Here is a 20,871-nt window from a genome sequence, read left to right on the forward strand (position 1 = left end):
AACCATTAAGAAGACAGAAGAAAATAAGATTTTTGCGGTTGTTAAAAGATGTCAGAGAATTCAAATGAAAGAAAGCAGAAGCAAGGTTAAAACTGCCCAGGCAGAACCACTTACTGCATCCAGCGTGACGAGCGAGGGCAGGCGCGTCCAGCCCGGCTCCAGGTGCGGAATAGCCCCTAAAGCAGTACATTGTGATTTTGAGGAGGATGACAGATTTGGACCAAAGCATGGTCCAGTGTTCAAGTTATTAAATAAAAACAACTTTTAAACGTATTTAAATCAAACTTGAGTGAATATTTGCGACCACTGTAAAATATTTCTTCCCGCTACAACTTGTATTATGCAGTTTCGACAATCTCTCAGTGCACAGTTCCTGTGAGATGAAGATACAAGCCGATTAATAGCACAGCTACTGTTCTCATCTAAGTAAATAATGACGGGTTTGGTGCCAAGACGTAAGAGACAGAATTATTTTATTTTCCCATAGAAAAGTAGTACTGGTATCACTGACACTTATATGATAGTAGAACCACAGAAGGGGTAGCTGGGGAGGGACCTCCGGATGTCACTTAGTCCTCCCATACAAAACCAGCTGTCACCAGAGGTGTACAGAGGTTTGTGATGGAGCACTGAGCCACTCGGAAATCAAATTACTATCCTAAAAGGTCACAGAGTACGACAGAAGCAGGACCCTGAGACTTCAGCACCCAAGTCACTAACTGCAGACATGTAAACTGCATTAATACCAATCAACGCAGACAGAAAATCCGTATGAGGACCATTTGCTAAATATTTCGTAGTTACATGTCTTTTGCGTAACCTTTATAGCTATTAACTGAGATCCCAAAGGAATCAGTAGGTATTATTGTTCTTACTCAATAGATGGGGAGGCAGTTGCAAAAAGATTAAATGACTCGAACAGACACCAGTGACTAACTGGCTCAGGGCCCTTCTCAGCGCAGTGGCCCTGGACCCTTTTATTTGGGCTCAACAGCATGATATTCAGCCCAGAAACTGTTTCGGCGGTCCTTAACGTTTTCATGAAATTCAATTTCAGCTTGGCTTCCTGTTGATTGCCAGAAGAATTGTTGTTTCCCACGGAACACCATTGTCTTCATGGTGCTTACATCACGGACCTGCATAAGGCAAGATCAAACCATTACATCCTAGCAGCCTGCAAGTTAAGTACCCACAAAATACTGGGGGCTGGCAAATCAGTCACTCGGGGAAAAGCTGCCCTACACAAAGGTCAGAATAAATACAGCAGACATCAGTAGCGCTCGTTCACGTCTACATTTACAAAACAGAGATCAGAGTCTGACCCTCCAGGATTTGTGACTGAACTTTGCATCTGGATGGAAACGTCTAAGGAGGAGATGGGTTCATACCCATGGAAACTAACCCCTTTAGGTTTCTGACTCACCAGGACGTAATTAAAATGCGTGTGGTTGCTCTCATTGCCCAGGTCAATAGATAGGGCGCGGATAGCTATGCGATGCCGCGGGGCCACGTTGATGAAGGTCCGACACACTACTTCTTCCCTTTGATCGGGCAATTGTACAGGATTCTCTATTTCACCTTGGGGACCAAACAGCTGCTTGTCACAGTCTGAGAGGAGGAAAGGGAGCAGAAAAGAGAATGATTTAGAGAATCAGCATCTCCAAGAAAGAAATCACTTAAATTAAACACAGGCAGAAAAGTTTCTCTAAGGATTTTCATCTGGGAACCTCCAAGCATCAGCAAACACCTGCAGAGGGCTTGCCTTTAAAACAGAGGGGTAATCCACAAGTAATTCCAACAGTCCTCAAGAAGGGGCTTTTTAGATGCTAAGGATGAGTCAAGGTTTCCATAGATTTCCACAGGCAGCCATGATCCGTGGAATTCTGCGGGCATTGTCATGAGCGCCTTAATCTAAAGCAATAGCAAAGCTTTCAGTAGGGTACCTTGGTAATATTTTTTAGTTGCAGTTCTGCTGTTGTACTGAAGAATGACTCCATTTCCTGGCACCAAAACGCGCTGTTTCACAATCAGTGTATTCGTTCTGGAATTTATCAGTGACAAAGGGAGCTTCCTGCAGCCTGTCCGCCACATCATTCGCCCGGAAAACAGCACTACCTCACCTGGAATGGATGAGCACCGGGACTAGAAACACTTTTACTTTAAGTAAAAGGCTGGAACCTATTTTACATAGGTCTGGAATCAAGTAATTTCTGCATCTTGTCCCTATCTTATCAAAATCCGTCATGAAAACAGCCCAGTTAACTAATCTAACTGTACCGATTCCAGCAAGAGGGTATATTACAGAGAGAGTTTATAACAGGCCAAAGCAATCAGCTTCTTTAAACCCATAAACTCCTTTCATCCAATATCTATCAACAAAACAGGTAGAAACCATTATACAGGGGGAGGAAAGGCATCACCTTCATTTAGTCCTGTCTGGCAAAGACTTGCTGGGACAGAAAATCTTGTAAAATGGTTTCAGAGATTACACAGGCTTCAAAGCAGCGAGAACCATTCAGGGCACCAAAAGCACACGGCAAATGAGCTGCAGGTTTCCCAAAAGGAAATCCCTGGGCAGTACCTGCGCTGCAGTTGAGGGAGCTCTGCAGGACGCTGACTGTGATCTCCTCCCCGAGAGGACGTCCGATGGCCACAGTGCAGTCGCTGCTCTCTACACCTGTCATGTTGATGACCCCAGTGGCATTAAGAAAGAGGTTTCCACAGACACCTGTACAACAAGAGACGGATGAGAAGCACATCCAGAAGGAAGTAGAGTTGCTGAAACACAGTTCCCATTTCCCTACTGGCACCGTGAACAGACAAATGCCAACAGCGTGCCCACCTTCCAGGTAAAGCACAGGAAGAGTCAGCTGCTGTCCCAAGGGGTCCCAAGTCAGAAGAGCTTTGGGACGCCCAGGGAAAGGAGTCATTATTCCTAGCTCAGAGAACACGGACAGCTCATGGCATGCTGGAAGCAGCAGCATGTTGTCCCCCCTAACCAGAAGTATTCCCTCCCACGCTCCTGTCCCTGAATGGCAGGAGGGTCACCACAATCCAGCCGCATGCAGTAAGCACCCATCTCTACCTTTTGGTAGTGTCCTCCTCACCTCCACTGGTCTCCTTTGCCTGTTCCTGAGTCACAGCTGGCACAGCAGACAGTGGGAGATCCAGGTCCTTGTATCTCGCCTCTTTGGCGGCTGCAGCTGCCGTCAGATGTGCGGCTGGTGTCACTGTCTGCAGTTCTGCTCCATGGGACCCGGTCCCCAGTGCCTGCTCGGGACAGGGCCCTGCCGAGCAGCCACGTACCACAATGGCCTTGGGGAAGTGCCTGCAGAAGATGGGGTTCACGTGCTTACGGGTTAGCGGGTTGAGGCAGAAATCCTGCCGGGTCTGAATGCCATTCCCACACGAAGTTGAACACTGCAGAGGAAGAAACCCACAGGCCTTTATACATGTGTTTCAGTTGGTATTTAGAAATAAATACACTTATTGGCTCAGGCATGATCTGAGGGGCTGATCTTTTGTTCACCGATGGTGTCCTATCACTTGCCCTTTCAGTGGTCTGGTTTCATCGGCTGTAAGATGGCCCACCTCCCATGGGATCTTCCAAACTATATCTCTGAATTGCAGAACCACTTCCCAAAAATTACAAAGATAGGCATTCCAGAAGAAAACATGCCAAAGACCATTTTTAAACTGCAGCCAAAACCCGAGAAACATGGGAAGCAAACCTATGGCTTCTAAACACAGGGCAGTGGAAAGGGTGGAAAACATCCCTAGAAACAGTTTAGCATTTCTGTGGGAAGTAAATACACAAGGCAGAAGTGGTATTTCTTCACCGCGCGCTTTAGGCAAGTGGACGGCTATGAGCCCGCTGCACTAGACACCAAATGCTGCATCTGAACAGGAGCAGATACCTCTGTCCACTCACTGAAGCTCCATTCATAAGAGCACATTCGGATGACACAGGGGACGCTGGTAAGGGGCTTCTCTGCCACAGGACACAAACGCTCCTCCAGCAGAATCTCCTTGCCTTGGTGAATCTGCACGCAGGTGACCAGCTGAACGGCTAAGCCAAGCCCACAGCTGGAGGAGCAGGGGCCAGATGGAGTTACCTTCCATCTGACAGAGGACATGGAGGAGAAAAATTAAGTTAGTGATGAATCCCCACCCTCTACTATCTCTCACTGTAGAAAATGCACTGCATCCTTCCCCCTTCTGCTTCTCAGCAGCTTTCTTCACCCCTCCGACTCACACGCTTTGCTGCCTATGGCACTTACAAGGCAGCCTTTGAAACAAGGCTGGAGCAGCTTTGGAGTTGGACACAAACAGAGGGCACTCACATTTTGCGTAAGCCCACAGACTCCAAAAATACATTGATTCTTACTCTGCGTCCATTACAGTCTTCCCCAGGGTGACATACACAGGCTTAACTGCAAAAACAATCTTATCTCCCTCCAAAACACACACCACTGAACAGTCCGATCAGAAACCGACCCAGGGTATTTCACCCTGGGAATGGCATCCTGTAGCACACAAAAAACGTTCAGATGCCAGTGGCTTCCCAGTCCCACAGCAAATTTATCAACCCTGAGCCATATCCTAGATCACACCATACATGTTCACAGACAACAAGGCAAATGTGTCACCATCTTTTGCAGTTATGGATTTGGGGCAATATGGGATCAAGAGGTTTTCAGTTTTTCCTTGGACTCAAACTCCAAAGACTTCACTTACTTCTGCCTAAGAATATACCAGCCCAGGAAAGACTCTCAATTAATTTGCTGAGTATGGATCAGTGTTACTGTTTTTGCAGCTGTCTGTGCTTTCCAAGCAGGGGAGAGGAAGATAACATCCTCAGAGTAGCCTGACCCTTACTTTGCCATGTCCCTGGAGATAGAGAGAGGAAGGGAAGACCTCTCACTGGCTCATTGTCTCCTGGTAACTGCTTTACCTTGGTGGGCAGGGACTGAGATCACAGACTTCCATCCTGCTCTCCGGCTTTGGCACTGGATGACAGTTTTCTTCTTGGGTTTCTTCTTTGGTGTCAAAAGCCACACACACATACTGTAGCTGAGTCTTACCTAGAAAGCAAAGTGATCTTACTGCATGGCGTGCACGCAAGGCTTGAAAATAAGCCAAGGAGTGTCAGTCACATCTGCGTGCACAAAACAAGCCAACTTTGCCCAAGCCTCAGGCACACTTATTGCACTCATCCCCCCAACTCTGAAACAAAGCAGCAGCCAGCCAGCTCCCTAAACTATTCCCTCTCTGAGACAAACTCCCTTGCCGCTTCCAGACTCAAAAGAATTGTGGGCACAGCTACACATGCACTTAGAACTGTAGGGGGGAAGAGACCAGGTTCCTGAGGTTCCTAGGCACTGAGCTCACACCTACAGCCAAGTAACATTTCCCTGCAGCACTGCAAGATCTCACCTCTACCACAGGAGACGGAACACTCTCCAGCTACAGGGGTCCAGACATACACGGTCTGATTTTCCAGTTGGATATGCCCAAGTGACTCCGAAGTCTGAAGTAAGTGTGCATCTTCCTCCTCAGAACAGAGCAAAAAGACCCAGACTGACATTGGCACCTGCTTTCCACACTGGTCCCGATCTAATGAAGGCAGAGGATACTTCCAGATCAAGCCTACAAGATATTTGCTGTCACTGAAGACAGAGGCACATTTAAGCACTTTCTCCATTTTTGCAGAACATATAAGTACCACGAATAGCTAAGGACATCCAACAGCCAAACCCTGTCTAATTCACACTACCTGAAGAGAGATACCTGAGACTGGAGATGCCTAAAGCAGTATCTTCCCCACCTCTAAATGTAAACCTGGCAGTGGCTCCCCAGTACGGAATTGCACCAGTGATCCTGAGCTGAGAAGCCCTTTTCCCTGCTAGCAATCCTCCCCACCATGTCAGAACCTCTCTGTTTGCCAGTGAGGCATCTCCCAGTAGACCAGGGGTTATTTCTGTTTCTGGTTTTGTTGGACTTTGCGAGGAGAAATGAAGAAACATAGTCAACAGCTGCCCTACACAAACCACCACTATGAATTGATGAATCCAGCAGCATAAATTAAGAGGGAAATAGCTGTCTAAAATGACAGGAAGAACCTTTAACTGAGCAGACATCCTTGGTGTAAACCGCCCTCCCAGACTCCAGTAATAAGGTGGTTCTTCCTACTGGTAGCCTCCTGTGGATCACAAATGGAAAGCTCCCAGTGAGACTTCCGAAATAAGCCAAGCCAATAAACTCACTTTGTCCCAGCCCAAAGGGCAGATGTTAACCACACACGGCACAACGGAGAGAGGTTTTTCTTCTGCTGGACACAAGCTGTCATCCACAGCAGTCTCCAATCCATCACGAAACTGAACACAGGTCAGATTCTGCTGGGCAACTCCAGTTCCACAGACAGCAGAGCATTCATCTACCTGAGACACCTTCCACCTAAACAGGAAGTAATTGTATCACCCTATTTCTCATCTGGATCATGGAGGTTTATTACTCATGCCACTGATCACAGAATTGGGTCATACAGAGTATTCAGCTTCTCCACTTCAAGAGCCTTGTCTGGATGTGATTGAGAGGACAACTGCTGGAAATGTAAGTCCTTGCAATGACAGCTCTCTCGGGCTAAAAGCTAAGGAGCTATAATTTACAGTGTAATCACTTTTTATTAAACACTAAAATGTCTATGAGATCAATGCCTGGGCAGGTTTGGCTCTTGGTTCTCTTTCCAGACTAATTAACACAAGGGTCTCCTCCAGAGTAAGATCAAATCTTTGATGGCGCAATCTTGGAAAGAATGTGAGCAGACATCTTCTGGCCATGCCCTCAAAGTATCTTCATTCAGCAGACTACTGTAAAATATTGGAAGGACTATCTCCCGTTCGTTCAGCTGACATCTCAATTACCTCATGCGACCAGGAAAGACAGAACATGGCTTGGGATCCACTAAGCCATTATAATTAGGAAGAAACTACGTCATACCTCTCCTTTTTTTTCACCTTGCGCAGTGCAAATGAGACTGCAGAGACGGGGTTAGCTGCCAGAGAAAGGACACGCGAAGCAAGAATTCAGCTGAGCTTCCAGGAACACCAACCTGTACAGGCATGGCTCCATGGCACAGGGCTTGTGCCCCGAAAGGGGCTGTGGGAGCCCCAGACACCATTCATCTTCTGTTGTTTCATTCTTTGTCTGGTCAAAGCACACATGATTCACTGGTTGTGTCCCTGGGATACAAAAGGAAAAGGAAAGGAAGTCATCAACAAAGCGAACAGCTCACCTCTGTTATGCTAGGCCGATGCAGTAATATCGCTTTACTCAAATCACCTGTCTAGGAAAACGGCGTATTTGGGAATACAGACTTTCTATAAACACAGAAGCACCTTCTCTCTGGTATAACTTTTCCTCAAGAGTTTTAAAGTGACTTTCCAAGATGAACACCCCAGAAGATGAGAAGTTTGATGGATAATCCACTGCCAAAATGGAAAGACTGCTCTAAACTGGCCATTTGCTAGAACAAGCATATCAATCATAATTTGGTCCAAATTACTTCTAATGATCTTGATGTCTGACTGATGAGGGACAGGTTGCTGAAAATAAGCTCTAGCAGCCAGCCATTTTCAAATGACATTCAGTAGAACTAATCATGTAATAACATCACGGAGCCTTTGTACCCAGACAGCACCGTGCCCACGTCCTCAAAGTGATCACCAACTTCCAGAACTAGACTAGAGGTACTGGGAGAGAAACTGCAGGCTTGCATCGCCTGTGGCATGCAAAAAATGAAATATTCATAAACTACAGCTATAAACAAGATTTTTAACAATACTGAACTTAACAGGTTAAGTAGGTAAAAATCCAAACTCTAAAAAGTTACAAGTAAAGCCGTAAAGAGTCGCAGTGACTGAGCTACCCACACAGAGAGACAGGCATTCCTGAATCTCAAAGAGCGTGACCCTGAGAAGCACATGTCAAGAATCAATCAGCAACGTTATCTTTTCACTACCCTCCTTGGTTTCGAATAACGTCCATTGGTAAGGAGGGCCTGAGCATCACTTTCAGCTCTCAAGATGCCATTTCAACTTGGATCCTCAACTTTCTGTTATTTTAAGTCCCAGCTTTCATTTTCTTGTTTGTGACCGCATTAGCTGGGAAGCCCTAGAGCATTTTGAGCTCCTTACTTCAGGGTTTCAGCCATCAGTTCACCTGGGGAACCTGCTGGAGAAAAGCTCTCCAGACATAACCAGTCCTATAGATTGACTTCCGTAAGTATTCATTAATGCATTTTCTAAATCCTTGTCACAAAAATCTTGCAAGGCTTGCCAGTGTCATCTGTATTGTCTGGTAAACAAGATGTCAGACTGTCTACCAGAGTGATCTGTTACAATCTGCATTATGATTTCTTCAGGGAGACAGAAAGGATTAGCCACGGCACAGGAATAGAATTCTAAGAGGGAAGTTTCATAATTAGCTCTGAGGCTTTAGTCAGACACTAGATACCACTCTGGTCTTAGACTTTTGATGTTTAGCCAACTTCAAATTACAGTCTTCAATAACTTCGAAAGATCTGAGAAAATTATTTAGTCTTAAAACCAAAAGTTTGGTTAAAACCTATTTAAAAATCCTCTTCACAATCAAACATTTTCACTATCATTTTGATGATTCGTCTCATTTGCTGACTTGCTAATTCAATTCAAAAGCTGTACCACTCTCTTCTTTGGTTCAGTTTAACACTGGCAACTGCAGCTCACTTTCTGCAATTTGCTTTTAAGTTCAGTTCAGTTGTTTAATAAGTTCTAACGAAGTGTCTATCACTGATGTCACTTTTCTTTCAGTCGGGAAGAAAGAAACGGCTCTCTCCACGAGAGCCCATGGATGGAGTAAGATCTAGGTGACTACCAGCCAGCCAAACTAGAAGTCTGCCCTACTTTTACTCCGTAAAAAGTAAAGATTGAGTACTGCTGTCTCACCTTCCCCACAGGTCACTGAACATGGCCCCTGCTGAGGAATCCACATATAAGTCAGATTCTCTTTGGGGACAAAATAGCTGAAGGTGATGTCTGGGTTGGTGGCATTGCCATATTCTTTTGCATACGTTCGATAGACCTGGTGAAAGAAAAAGTTGTGGTCAATGCACCAATCAACTCAGACTTACTTCTCAGAATGGAGACAGGAGAAAGTAGTCCCCCTTTTCCATCCAATCCTGAGCCTCAATACTATGACTCTCAGTTCTTGCCAGATGCAGTCAGGGCACTCACTCTGTGAATTCTGTGGACGGGACACTGAAAAAAAGAGCAGGCCAAGTAAAAGGTTTAACTCGGCCTGCTTCTCCCCACACAACCATCCGCCAGACCTGCAGAAAGCCTACAGGCAGCCAATCCTCAACCTTTCCCAAGAAGAGCAACGCCATCACTCTTAGTTAGCACCACCTCCGCTGGCCTTGGACATGACGCGTACTACACCTCGATTCTGCACCGCAGCAGAGCTACACAAACTCAGCCCGGCCAGTTCTGACTGACCCCTTTCCAACTCTGCTATTCTAATTTACCTGTATTTCAATTTCTTCTTGTGTTGGCCCATCCACATGGACTTCCTCCAGGCTTGGCAGGTTGTCCTTGGTGAGAAACACTTTGTATTTGATCTGGCTGTCCTCCAGAACTGACGGATAGGTGACATTCAGCGATATTTTTCCTTTTCCAGCAACCACATATACTCCTTTAACCTTCACAGCTAGAGGAGCAAAAGTAACAGTGAGGTTAAGGATCGCCTTGTGCTGGCAACTACAGACTGCCCATTTGCTAAAAACCAGTTTGATCTAAGTCGGGCTTCCCAAAGAGCATGGCTTCTACCACTTCTCACTGAGAAGTGACAAGTTGAGAAGAAACAAGTGACTGAGAAGAAACAAGCTGCGTCATCGAGAACTTTCCTCCTGAATTCCATTTTTGTGTTTTTACAGGTTTTTTTCAGCCCTGCCTGTAAGTCCCTCCTCTCCTTTTCATCCAACTCACCCAAATGCGTGAAGAGCGGTCTCCGATTGGTAACATGGACCAAGGTGGTATTATAAGGCAGGGAGAGAAATGTAACGTACTCTGGAAGGATGGAAAGAAAGAAGATATGGTTGCCTTCCATTACTGTACCTCTGTTAAAAAGGCTGGGGATTACCGATCAACCCCTCTTTACCTTACTAGCATGCCATCCATTGGAGGACAAGCCTTGCAGGCAGCACTGGTTTAATTGCAGACAGGGGTTATATAACTAATGTAAAAAAAATAAGGATACAACAGCGATGGCCAGCAGGCGAAATTCACACTCACCTTAGCTCTATCAGCTTGGCTTGAACACAGGGATGGTGAACACAGCAAACAAAACTGAACTGAATTCTGCGTCCCGTTCTCATTTTTCTTTTGTTCTTTTTACGTTCTCTGCTAATATCTGTATGTGTTACTGCAAGAGCCAGATCAGTTACCAAATGGATGTTTAACATCTCATGAAGCATCTGATACAGCTTCCAGCTCCCAGTAATTTGCTGGATTTCCCAGACGGCCACATTTCTGGTCCATGTCCAGAGAAGAACTATGACCAAAAAAGTCCCTCTGCCTACACAACAGCTACCTCCCTGCTGCAGATCTTAGCTGTCTTCTCTGTTGACTCCCCAAACTCCACCACCATATCCTCCATAAAATAAAATCAAGCAGAACCAGAAACAAGAAGTCACATACAGAAGATTATGAACACTGAACATTAATACAAGTATGTATCCTACAAACAGCACCATGACGTTGTGCCTGAGGGTAAGGGCTACACACCTTTAGCTTTTCCTTCTGTGTAAGATCCACTCACTTTGGTGCAAGTGGTATTATCACCCCCACAGACCTTGCAAGAGTCCATTATTTTCTTGGAGTCCATCTGGCCATCACACCCGAAAGCCTGAGCAAAGGGGAGAGTTTGTCAAGATTTGCCTATTCTGAGAAGAAAATAAGTGAATGAAAGCAACATTGCCTGAATTCCTGAAACTGCCTTTTTCATTTGTAATTCGAGTTTAAGAAGCCAACACGGACAGAGATTCATTTGTGCCTAGATCTACCGCTGTACAGCAGTATGCAAGGCCAGGGATTGGAAAGTCTTAGCTGAGAGCACAAGTTTCATTAATTGTGTGACATTTTCTTTCCCATATGAAGTAGCCCAGAAAGATTTCTCCTGTGGCCTAAAACAAAGGCTCTGCACTCCCTCTCTTCTATGAACTCTTTCTGGAGGTGCAGGGGGGGGAAAAAAGCCCAGGAGAACTGTAAACATGAATGGCAGGTTCTAAAGGAATCATTAGCTCCCCAACCCGCAAACCCAAATCTAGCTCACATCCTCCAGCCTGGCCTTCAATCCCACGGAGCTCAGAAAAGAGATTCTACCCTCATTCCCATGAACAAGACTAATTTACACAAAGCTACAGGAGGATCTCAGCAGGCTTAGCAGCAGAACACGTGCAACTGCTGAATTTATGCTAGAGGAACGGATCCCAAGCTTTGGATGCTGCCGTAACATACATATTTATCACTGTCGCCAATAGAACAGCAGAAATCAGAATAGATTATGCCTACACCCTCTGCTGTTCATTAGGTGGAAACGCATTACGAAACATTGTGAACACGAGGATAATGAGAAAAACATAAAACGTTAAAAGTGTATTCTGGGAATGTAAAGAAACAACAGAAAACATACAACCAGGGCAGCATCGAGCAGTTACTAAAATGCAGACAGCGCGGGGGAGTTATATTCAAGTTCATCATGAAAGAATGCCTTTCTCATGTCCAATCCAGAGGGGGAAAAAAGTTAACTTCAGTTTTGATTAGCGATACCTCAACAATCAATTTGTTGACTTACGATTCCCAGGTTTTACTCCTCATTTTGCCACTGACCTGTATGTTCAAATCATGTAACTTTTCTCCAACAGGGTCGGCATTTTATAGGGTTATTTATACCATGCAAACTGAACAGCTAATGAAGTATCCTCAACCACTGCACAAACCAATTGCTTCTGGGATTAAAGATGAATAGCCTTACGTACTTACTGCATAATTAGCAGAATGCCTTATCTAGAGGGCATTGGATGCACAGATAGAAGAGTAGATTGTTAGAGTCCATCCAATAAGCTAAGAACAAAACTCTCTTCATTTGAGAAGAGCTCGATCTGTTGTTTGGGACACTGGGGTTTTTTCCCCTGCTCCTAGTAAACTGACCCCTTTGGTGCAGATTACACCTCAGAGGTTCACGGGGATTCCCCAGTCACTTACTCTGCAGCTTCCCATTACACACAGACTGAAAGCCCCACGGTGCTCAGAGTCATCCTGCTCGCATCTGGTTCCATCTACGAAACTGTCTTCGCGGCTTACCATGAATTCGTTTCCAAGGGCCCTGCACATGTGCTTGCACAGCATGTCCCCTAGAGGAGGCAGACAGAAGAAAGGAGTCACTCTTCCACAAAGGCACGTGGCTGACCATCAAGTAACGGAAAGGGTATCCAGGTTCCACGGGAAAACTAAAACAATCAACGAAATGCCCTTTTGACTTCACAGTACGGACAGGTCCGTGAGCGCTCCCCTTCACAAAGAAACCACAGTTTCTCAGTCTTTCCTTACCTTTGGCAAAGCCAACAGCAGAAGTCCAGGTATAAAAGGATGGTGCTTCTACAGTGAGATACAGTGGCTTTAGATTTGTTGCTGCACATTGTTCATCCATGAAGTCCTGCTGGGTCATCAAACAGGCCTACATCCCCGAGAGAATCGTATGGGTAACGAAAGGAAGTGACTGAGCACAGAATCCCAAACAGCATTTTACCCACTAGCTAAGGGCAGAGAGCTGGTAAGTAAAACACCAAAACAACTGCAAATAAAGAAAACCTCTTCAAAGGGAGGCTGCGGGATATGCAGAGAATTGTGTTTGGAAGCTGATATCTTTGCTATTTATACAAAATAAACGGATAAGAAAAACAGGAACAATATAAGAATGTCCCTCTGAAGAAAACTATCATTAAGTGAGTCACTGTTTTCTCAGTGTCTCTCCTGCTATGAAGGCATAGAAAAAACGCTTGATTACATGTGAACAATGCCATTAAATAATACTGCTGTCTTCAGACACAGTGGAACAAATATCCCTCCTGTTGTCAGACAGCTGGCGGCTGTAATACAAATCTTTAGTCCTCCTTCCCACAGCAATCAGCTGTGAGAAGTAAGTCCCAAAACCATACAGCTCTCAAAGGGTTAAATGGCATTAAGAAAAAAGCCTAGAAGATGCAATCAGCTCCATTACCTGAGTATTGCACATCTCCACTTGGATGCTGGTGCCACGGCATTCCTGTCCCCCAAAAGCAGGCCTGGAAATGACAAGAAAAGTACTCCTCAATAGAGGCGGGTTTTGTGCGAAGCAAAGAGCAAGACTCAGACCCCGTGGCCCTGAGTCGGCCAAGAGGCACTGCAAACGCCCAGCTCCCCGCCTCGTACCTGGGGTTGTTACAGAACCGCTGCCTTATCACGACTCCACCTCCGCAGCTGCGAGAGCAGGAGGAGAAGGGGCTCCAGCCAGACCACTGCCCATGGACTACAGCCATTGGGTTCAGTTCTTCCAGAGAGCTGCACTGTCCCTTGGAGCACCACTAAGACCAAGAATATACAAAATCGGCAGCAGCACCACAGTGAAGCCAGCAGGGCTGGCTGGGATCCACAAGGGTGGCACAACTCCCCATCTTTTTGCAGTTGCTGTTAACAGAATCGCAAGATGAATGAGGCACCTTCTCTCAAAAGGCTAGAAGAGTCTCCTTCCTAATTACAGTCTAACGTGAGGCTGGGATTAAAACAACGACCTGAGAGGCCATTTCAAGTAGAAAGCAAAGCCCTGGAGGAGAGCTCAGATGTGAGGCTATAGACCCGCAAAGTAACTCCAGAGATACAGACAAGGTGGAAACAGCAAGATCGGCCGGTACTAGTTTGTGACCGGAGTGCCCGGCCTTAGCTCCCTGGCCAAGGCAGGGAGTGCCACGTACCTTCCAGCCACCACCAATGTCTTGCTCTCTAATGAGCTCCACAGCACCCACACCCACTTCTGACCATCAGATCAGCAGCCTCCTTACCTTATTGATTCCACACTCAGTACCATCCAAGAGGGGGACAAGAAGCCGAGTACAGCTGGATTTGTCTCCTGGTTGTACATGGCATGAGAGAACTTCACATATGTCCTGGTGCGACAAGAAAATCAGGGAGTTCGGGGAGTCACTCAGGCTCATCAACACAGCAGTCCCAAAAGCTGCTCCGTTTAAATGGTGCCTGTCCCAGATGTTTGGTTTCCCACAGCTACCCAACAATGCAAGCAAGTTCCTCCATTTCTCCTGCTATTGGGCGAAAGTTGTGGGCATGTCAAAAGACCATCACTGCCAGCTGTAATACTAGGAGATGATCAACTGAAGCAATTAAATTTTCACCCACCTTAGTGCTTCCTCATTAACAAAACATGTCCAGATGGCAGCTATTAGCCATGCTGCATTGCTCAGACATGGGGACTTGGGCAGTGGCAGGGAAGCTGAAGGAATTCCATGAACAAAAGCTCCCTAAGACAGGGCCCTGAGTCGGTGTACCCAGCACTAGTGCCACCAGGCCCCTGTTCGGACAGAAGGCTCTGGGCACTGTGCAAACCTTAAAGGAGACTTATGTGGACAAAGGAGTTGATGGAGAGAGGGAAGCATTTTAAAATCCTTTCAAAGGTTTGTTTTTTGCCAAGAAATCTGTGTCAGGAAAGCACCTTCCATCCCTTTACAGTAAAAACATTCCCAGCTCCCTCTTCCTGAATCTCAGTTCCAGAACATTTCCCTGCTGCCCCTAGCAAGACAGACCAACTTTCTACCTACAACATTGCTGTCAGCAAAGGTGCATGCTGTGGCAACACTCCCAAAGGCTATTTTACATTGCTCATCTGCTCCATAGTACAAGCCAGGCTTCCATCCAGGGATGCTGCTGTCCGTGTCCGGCAGGTCATTTAAGCAGTTTGTTTGGCCTGTGCTGATAGAAACATAAGAAATATCACTTTCCCAGCTGTGGGCAGTAAGGACAATGACATGTTTGCAAACTTGTGCTGAGTTTCATTCTGGGAGTTGGCTGTTGCTTTCCCAGACAACACATGCTTACTGTGGGCTGTGATGGATTTAGCTGCAGCAGCTGCCTGGAGATGCTCACAGTTCCCTGCTGCTGAAGTTAAAACAGAAACTCATGCCTGTTCCTCACCCAGCCAGCTCACAGCCCGCAATGCGTGTTTAAACCTAGATGCTCTGACATTTTAAATAAAATTTCCAGGCTGAGCTAGTGTCTGAGAAGTCCAACACAGCACAGGCATGTTACTCTGTGATTTCCAGTTACTTGAAGCAAAAACTGAGTTTAACCTCAGCAACAGACACAAGTGATAAGAAATAAACAAACCCCAAGTTTTTCACAGTTCCTCATTTTCCAAGACTGTCCTATTTTATTGCCTTTCCCTCCTCTCTCCTAAGCCCCCAGCACAGGGAACCTCTCCCACAGGGGCGCACAGAACTGGACCATTCCCCTACCTGACAAAGGCCAGGAACTCTTCTCGGCTGCACTGTGACCAGGAGAGGTCGATGCTGTTGTGGTTTCCTGCTGAACCCATGATGTAACCGCTGCTGCTGCACCCATTCCCCTCGCCATCGTGGGGAATTCCAAGACTGCAACAGAAGCAGCACAGTGCCCTGAGAAGAAACCCAGAGGCCGGGGTCCCTCAGAGCCTCTTTTCTCTAAGCAAGGGCTGAGCCCCTTCTGCAGCCTTGCCTTCTACCATTGTCACAAAGGTTTTCTCTCCTCTTTGCAGTTTCTAATTGTCATAGAGCATGCAAGAATGCAAGAAATGCAAGGAACTCTTTCCAAAAGTTTTGCATAATCTATGGGAAGCCCCCTGTTATGTCACGAGATCCTTTAAACTGGGGAGTGTTTTTACCCGAGTAAAACATAATGGGCTGCTCTGGGGCTTTCTTACTGACCTGTGCCCAATCTCATGGGCTATGGTGACTCCAAGGTCAAAGCCAGTGTCCTGGGTAATAACACAGCTCCAGAAGGAGGAGCAGACTCCACCTAACTGAGTCACTCCACGTAGCTCCTTGTTCCCATCAGGTAACTCCAAGTCAAACCTAACATAAGTGAGACAGATAACAGAAGAAAACACAAAGAACCACTGCAGCTAATAAAGTCAGGTCCAGACGTTCAACTGAATTTATCTGCACTTTCCTGATCTAACTTTGCCAGCTACCTAACATGTCTTTTGCCACACGGAGCTCCCTGGGGCAAGACTGTAGCAGTAGGGTCCCATGAGTGCCCACTATTCAAAATTTGTGGTGATTCTACATTAAAAAATCCCCATCACCCAGACAAGCAGAATGGAATAAAATGACCTAATCCTATTTGCAAAAGACAGAGCAGTATCATCATCTCTTTGAAGAAAGAGCATCAAAACAAAGCCATTACACTCATAAAAGTTTGCCTTCGATAAATTTAGCCAAGGCAATTTAAAGCAAGGAGCCTGCAAGTCAGACAAAATGTCTGAGTCAGAGTAGCATTAGAATCTTCCATAGAAAATACCAATGGGTTTTCACTTCCAGTTACTGTTCGACTTCTCTGCCCACAAAAAGCTGCAGTGGGTTTGGCTGTGCTGCTCTGGAAGCACACAACGTCCGCTCAAGTCTGGCTGGTCAGAGCTTGGGGAATAGTCCTGTTCCTTCCGAAACTGAAGAAACCGCACCTCTGACTAACTGCGTTACACTAAGGACAGGAGAATGAACCCCAAACAGGAGAATCAACCCATTTCCAAAGACTCTGTGATGCCCAACTGCTGGAAGACCCAGTACAAATCATTGTCACTGCGCTAACAGCTGGACACCATCAGCCCTGTCTCCGGTCCCCTCCCAGGGCAGGGCAGCTTCGGTACCTGGTGACGTAGAGGACAATGTCAGCGTGCTGGGGGTCAGAGTCATTCTGGGGGTTGACCTTCTTGCTCCACTCACAAACACTGATCAGCGAGGAGGTGACATTTGTTGTGATGTTTACCTCTGCCTAGAATGAAGGCACATGTTTGCACATTTCATCCAGCTTTTAGCAACCCCTTAGACAACACTTGAACAGAGGCCTCCCTGCTCACCTCTGGTTCTCTCAAAACAAGCATTTGCATCAGATGAACCCTGAAATGAGCACCCAGTGAGGCATCTCTCAGCAGCTCTGCCCCCTGTTAAGAGACAGAAAGGATTCAATAAAGAAGGCACCTCGGTGACCCCCACTACCTGTTTGCAATAACAGGGCTACATTCACGCCAAAGGTGACACACCTGGTAACCACAAGGGGCAACTGTAAAATCACTGGCAAGTACAACATTAAAGTATGCACTACAAATGTAAATAAATCTGTCAACAGATGAGAACTGTTGATACACTTGTCAGATACACTGAAGCGGAGAGAAAAATCTGCATGGAAAACAGTTTCATAGAGTAGGAGAGTGTATGCTAAAGACTTTTTTGCAATACACACACACAGAGAATGCATAAACAAATTCTTAATAATAGCAAAGGGAGACAGAGAAATTCTGTGACAGAAATAAAACATTGACATGTAAAACGTAAGATTAATTCAGTGGATCTGAAAAGGTACAGGGACTGGATCAAGGAAGGCTCTGGTGATAAAACTCTTGCTGCTGGATCTGGCATGTAAGAATATTAGTAATGCAACAAAGAGCTACGTTTTCTACATGGGCTTTAAGGCTACAACCCCAAAGCTTCTAACAACCACTTTACCTCGTGCAGCTCTTTGTACAAGGGAAAGCCTGCCAGGCAGTGCCAGAGGGGAACACCCTGCACATAAGCAGCGCTTGGTACTAGCAGCAGGGAACCACAAACACCTCTGAAAGGGCAGAGAGGCCCGTCTGCCCGTGACACAGCCTGTGAGCTCTCACACTGGGACAGCAACCCAAACAGAAAGCTACTCACAATGTTCAAGTTGGTGAGAATATATCGCTCTGTGTCCTCTTTGTGGTACAAGTAAACATCTGGACCTGCTACGACCATCAGCTCCAGATGTTTGACAGCTCCCTCAGCCCTCTTCTGCAGGCGAGACGGAAACCGCCCTGCTGAACAGCACAAAGGGACACAGAGTTTAAAATGCAAGACAACATAAAGGGTCCTACAGATCCACTCCCTTTTCCTGAAAGACTGGAATAATCCAGCTGGAAGACAGCTCCTCCAGTTGCTTGCTCAGGTTTCCCACCACTCTTGGTTTCTTTTGCCTGCCAGCATCCTTAATAACACACCTATGATACCAAAATAGCAAATACCTAAATGAAAACACACCAGTTACACCTCAGTGAGGAGAGAAACATATTTAAGTATACTCATATATTTGCAGATACAAATTTTTCCTTTGAGCCCATGCAAGCAACCCCATTACCAGGAGATAGCTTTTCCAAGCAGAACAAGCCGGGATTCCTCTCCACGTACATTACCTCTTGCTGCATTTGTCTCTCTTGCCGCACTTCTGAAGACAACGTGGGGTCTGGAGAAGCTGAGGTCCTTCAGCAGGGCCATATGTTTGCTTCTGACAGGCCTGATATGAATCTTTTCCTCATCTGCAACAACGACTCCTTGCTAAAGGAGATGAAATTCCATCTCTGAGTTATTCCAAAGACATTTGCTATCAATGGACAATTGTGTGCCATATCCTTCCTGTTTCTCCTTTGCAATGCTCAGATTTATTAAACGCATGGTTCACACATGTTTAGTGCATCAAGCTGCAAACCTACAAAGGTTATGCACGCTTGTAAGAATAAGTTTAGTCCATACTCACCAACTGCCCTTCACAGTAAGTGACTCTACACTTGGCCCCGGGAGGTTGCAGTGAGTCTCCACCTGCAAAGCAGCTGCCTGAGAAGCGCTTCAGTAAGCTAAAGGAAGAGTTCACCACTTGACTGCTCACAAAAGAAGAGGAAAGGAGGGCATGGTCCTCTCGAAATTCAAAGGCATAGAGTTCCCCCCAGGCCTCAAGGGAGCAATGTTGAATCCGACAGGACATCAGCCCAATCTGTTCTTCTTTACAAGGACAAGTTGGCTCAGCAAAAACAAACTCAGGCACTGAAAGAAATGAAGCAAGACCAGAACAAGGGGAACAGTTATGAGAAACAATGATACACAGAAAACAAATGTAATGATCTATCTCCCCAGGAAAAAATACTCTCCAAATGACAACTGTGGCCTTTCAGGATCATCATCAACATCGATCAGGTCAACAAAGAACTTCTATGCTTTCATGTATTCCAAAACGAGGGTAATCTGCTTGGGAACGGATAACAGCTTTGAAACTGGCTCCTGATTTATTGGCGCTTTTCCTCTCTCGATAAGGAGAACAGTTCACTTAACAAAGGCTGAGACAGTTTTACTTCCTCAGACGTTAAGTATTACTGAGTGAGAATTATCATAATCCACACAGAGACACTGGGATGAGCACTTGGTGAACACACAAGTAGACAACATTCTTGCTTTCAGGATTTGAGAATTTAAAATGCATCTTTATTCTGAACTACCATCAACCCAGACCCAGAATATTAGTCTTTCCATGTGTTTATTTAAAAAAAAAAAAATTATCAAGTGCACTTAAAGCTATTCTTAGTCTAAAGCTACCCCCTCAGCAGACCTGAATATGTTAATCTCATAGAAAAATACCAATACAGAGAACGAGGACCGCAGGAGAAATGTGCAAAAAGATTTATCATACCTCCGTGGCAGACTTTAAATACTGACCCAGTTCTTCAACTGCTTTCACGCCGAAACATGGATTGCCTCCCTGAGTAATGTGACTCAGAAATGCTAAATGCTTGTCAGATCTGGGTTCATTAATAAATGTTCTTAGCATTATCAAATGTACAGGATTAGAAATAAACTGACAGATGCGTTCCAAAATCAAGGAAGGAGCCCTGCATACCATCAGACACTGAGCTGGTTCCAAAATAAGAGAAAACATCTTCTGCATCCAAAGCGCTGAGAAATTTCTGCAAGAAGAAGAAGAATAGCTTTACGGTTTTTTAGGAAAAACAAATGGATACAAGACTATCGCTTAACTGAACCTAACCTGGAAGGAACGCCAGCAAACAACAAGTACCGATGCCAAGTTCTCATGGCTTTATTTTGCGCTAAGCATGGGCTGCGCAACAGCCACCCAGAGGAAACAGCTTTATCTTCTTGATTAGTGAGGTTTGATGGATTTTGGCTTAGAACACACTGTGTTGTCTCTTTTCTTTTTTTTTTTTTTTCCTAGAAATACAAAAGGCTTCCTGGAAACTGAGTTTTCTGGAGGTCAGACTCACCTCTTGGAAAGCTGACGGCCAGCAGAACCCCAAGGGGAGCATCACGAGCGCCCGGATCGTCAAGCTGACGACGATCATGCTGGAGGAGTCTCGCCCAGCGCCGGCCCAGGGGTGATGAAGGCGATGTTTGGCCCACGGCATCACGTGGAGCGGAAGGGAAAAGGGTGCAGGGTTTAAACAAACAGGGGAGCTGATCCTCTGCAGAGAGGGGCAGCCGGGGGGGGAACGGCCTGTGAAGAACACAGGAACAGCTGGAAGGAAGGGAGGCTTTGCGCAATGTTTGCAACTTTACTGCAGCCAAAGAGCGCCGGCAATAACGAGCTCTGAGCCAGTCTCAGCAGCCAAACACACGTGGGGCGATCGGCGGGGGGGAAAAAGGGCTCCGTGACCTTCGGCCCGTGCCCTGACAGGCCCCACAACCCCGCCATGGCGGCGGGGTAAACCCCCACCGGCCGCCCGGCCCGCACCGGGGCG

General features: G+C 46.1%; 1 protein-coding gene across 10 annotated transcripts; it reads right to left on the reverse strand.

Moving 5' to 3' along the window:
- Positions 1-444: 444 nt before the first annotated feature.
- On the reverse strand, positions 445-20,870 carry ADAMTS13 (ADAM metallopeptidase with thrombospondin type 1 motif 13). Of its 10 annotated transcripts, none has more exons than XM_074608476.1 (29): positions 20,398-20,706; positions 20,016-20,082; positions 18,885-19,168; positions 18,544-18,685; positions 18,032-18,168; positions 17,194-17,277; positions 16,984-17,108; positions 16,043-16,189; positions 15,596-15,730; positions 14,903-15,053; positions 14,132-14,236; positions 13,506-13,657; positions 13,315-13,378; positions 12,645-12,771; positions 12,300-12,448; positions 10,821-10,941; positions 10,023-10,103; positions 9,563-9,744; positions 8,985-9,120; positions 7,112-7,241; positions 6,267-6,456; positions 5,437-5,554; positions 4,955-5,084; positions 3,918-4,122; positions 3,108-3,420; positions 2,582-2,728; positions 1,944-2,120; positions 1,424-1,608; positions 445-1,136 (listed from the first exon to the last, which is right to left on the reverse strand). In XM_074608476.1, the coding sequence occupies exons 1-29, from the start codon at positions 20,536-20,538 to the stop codon at positions 978-980; spliced, it is 4,284 nt and encodes a 1,427-aa protein (XP_074464577.1). In that variant the 5' UTR covers positions 20,539-20,706; the 3' UTR covers positions 445-977. The 10 variants fall into 10 exon arrangements, with proteins under 10 accessions (XP_074464577.1, XP_074464576.1, XP_074464574.1 ...); XM_074608475.1 differs by having other exon boundaries at positions 457-1,136; positions 18,032-18,171; positions 20,398-20,870; XM_074608473.1 differs by lacking the exon at positions 20,398-20,706 and having other exon boundaries at positions 457-1,136; positions 19,835-20,062.
- Between the last annotated feature and the right edge of the window lies 1 nt (position 20,871).

The sequence above is a fragment of the Larus michahellis genome, chromosome 15, assembly GCF_964199755.1.
Source record: "Larus michahellis chromosome 15, bLarMic1.1, whole genome shotgun sequence".
In the NCBI taxonomy this organism is placed as follows: Eukaryota; Metazoa; Chordata; class Aves; order Charadriiformes; family Laridae; genus Larus; species Larus michahellis.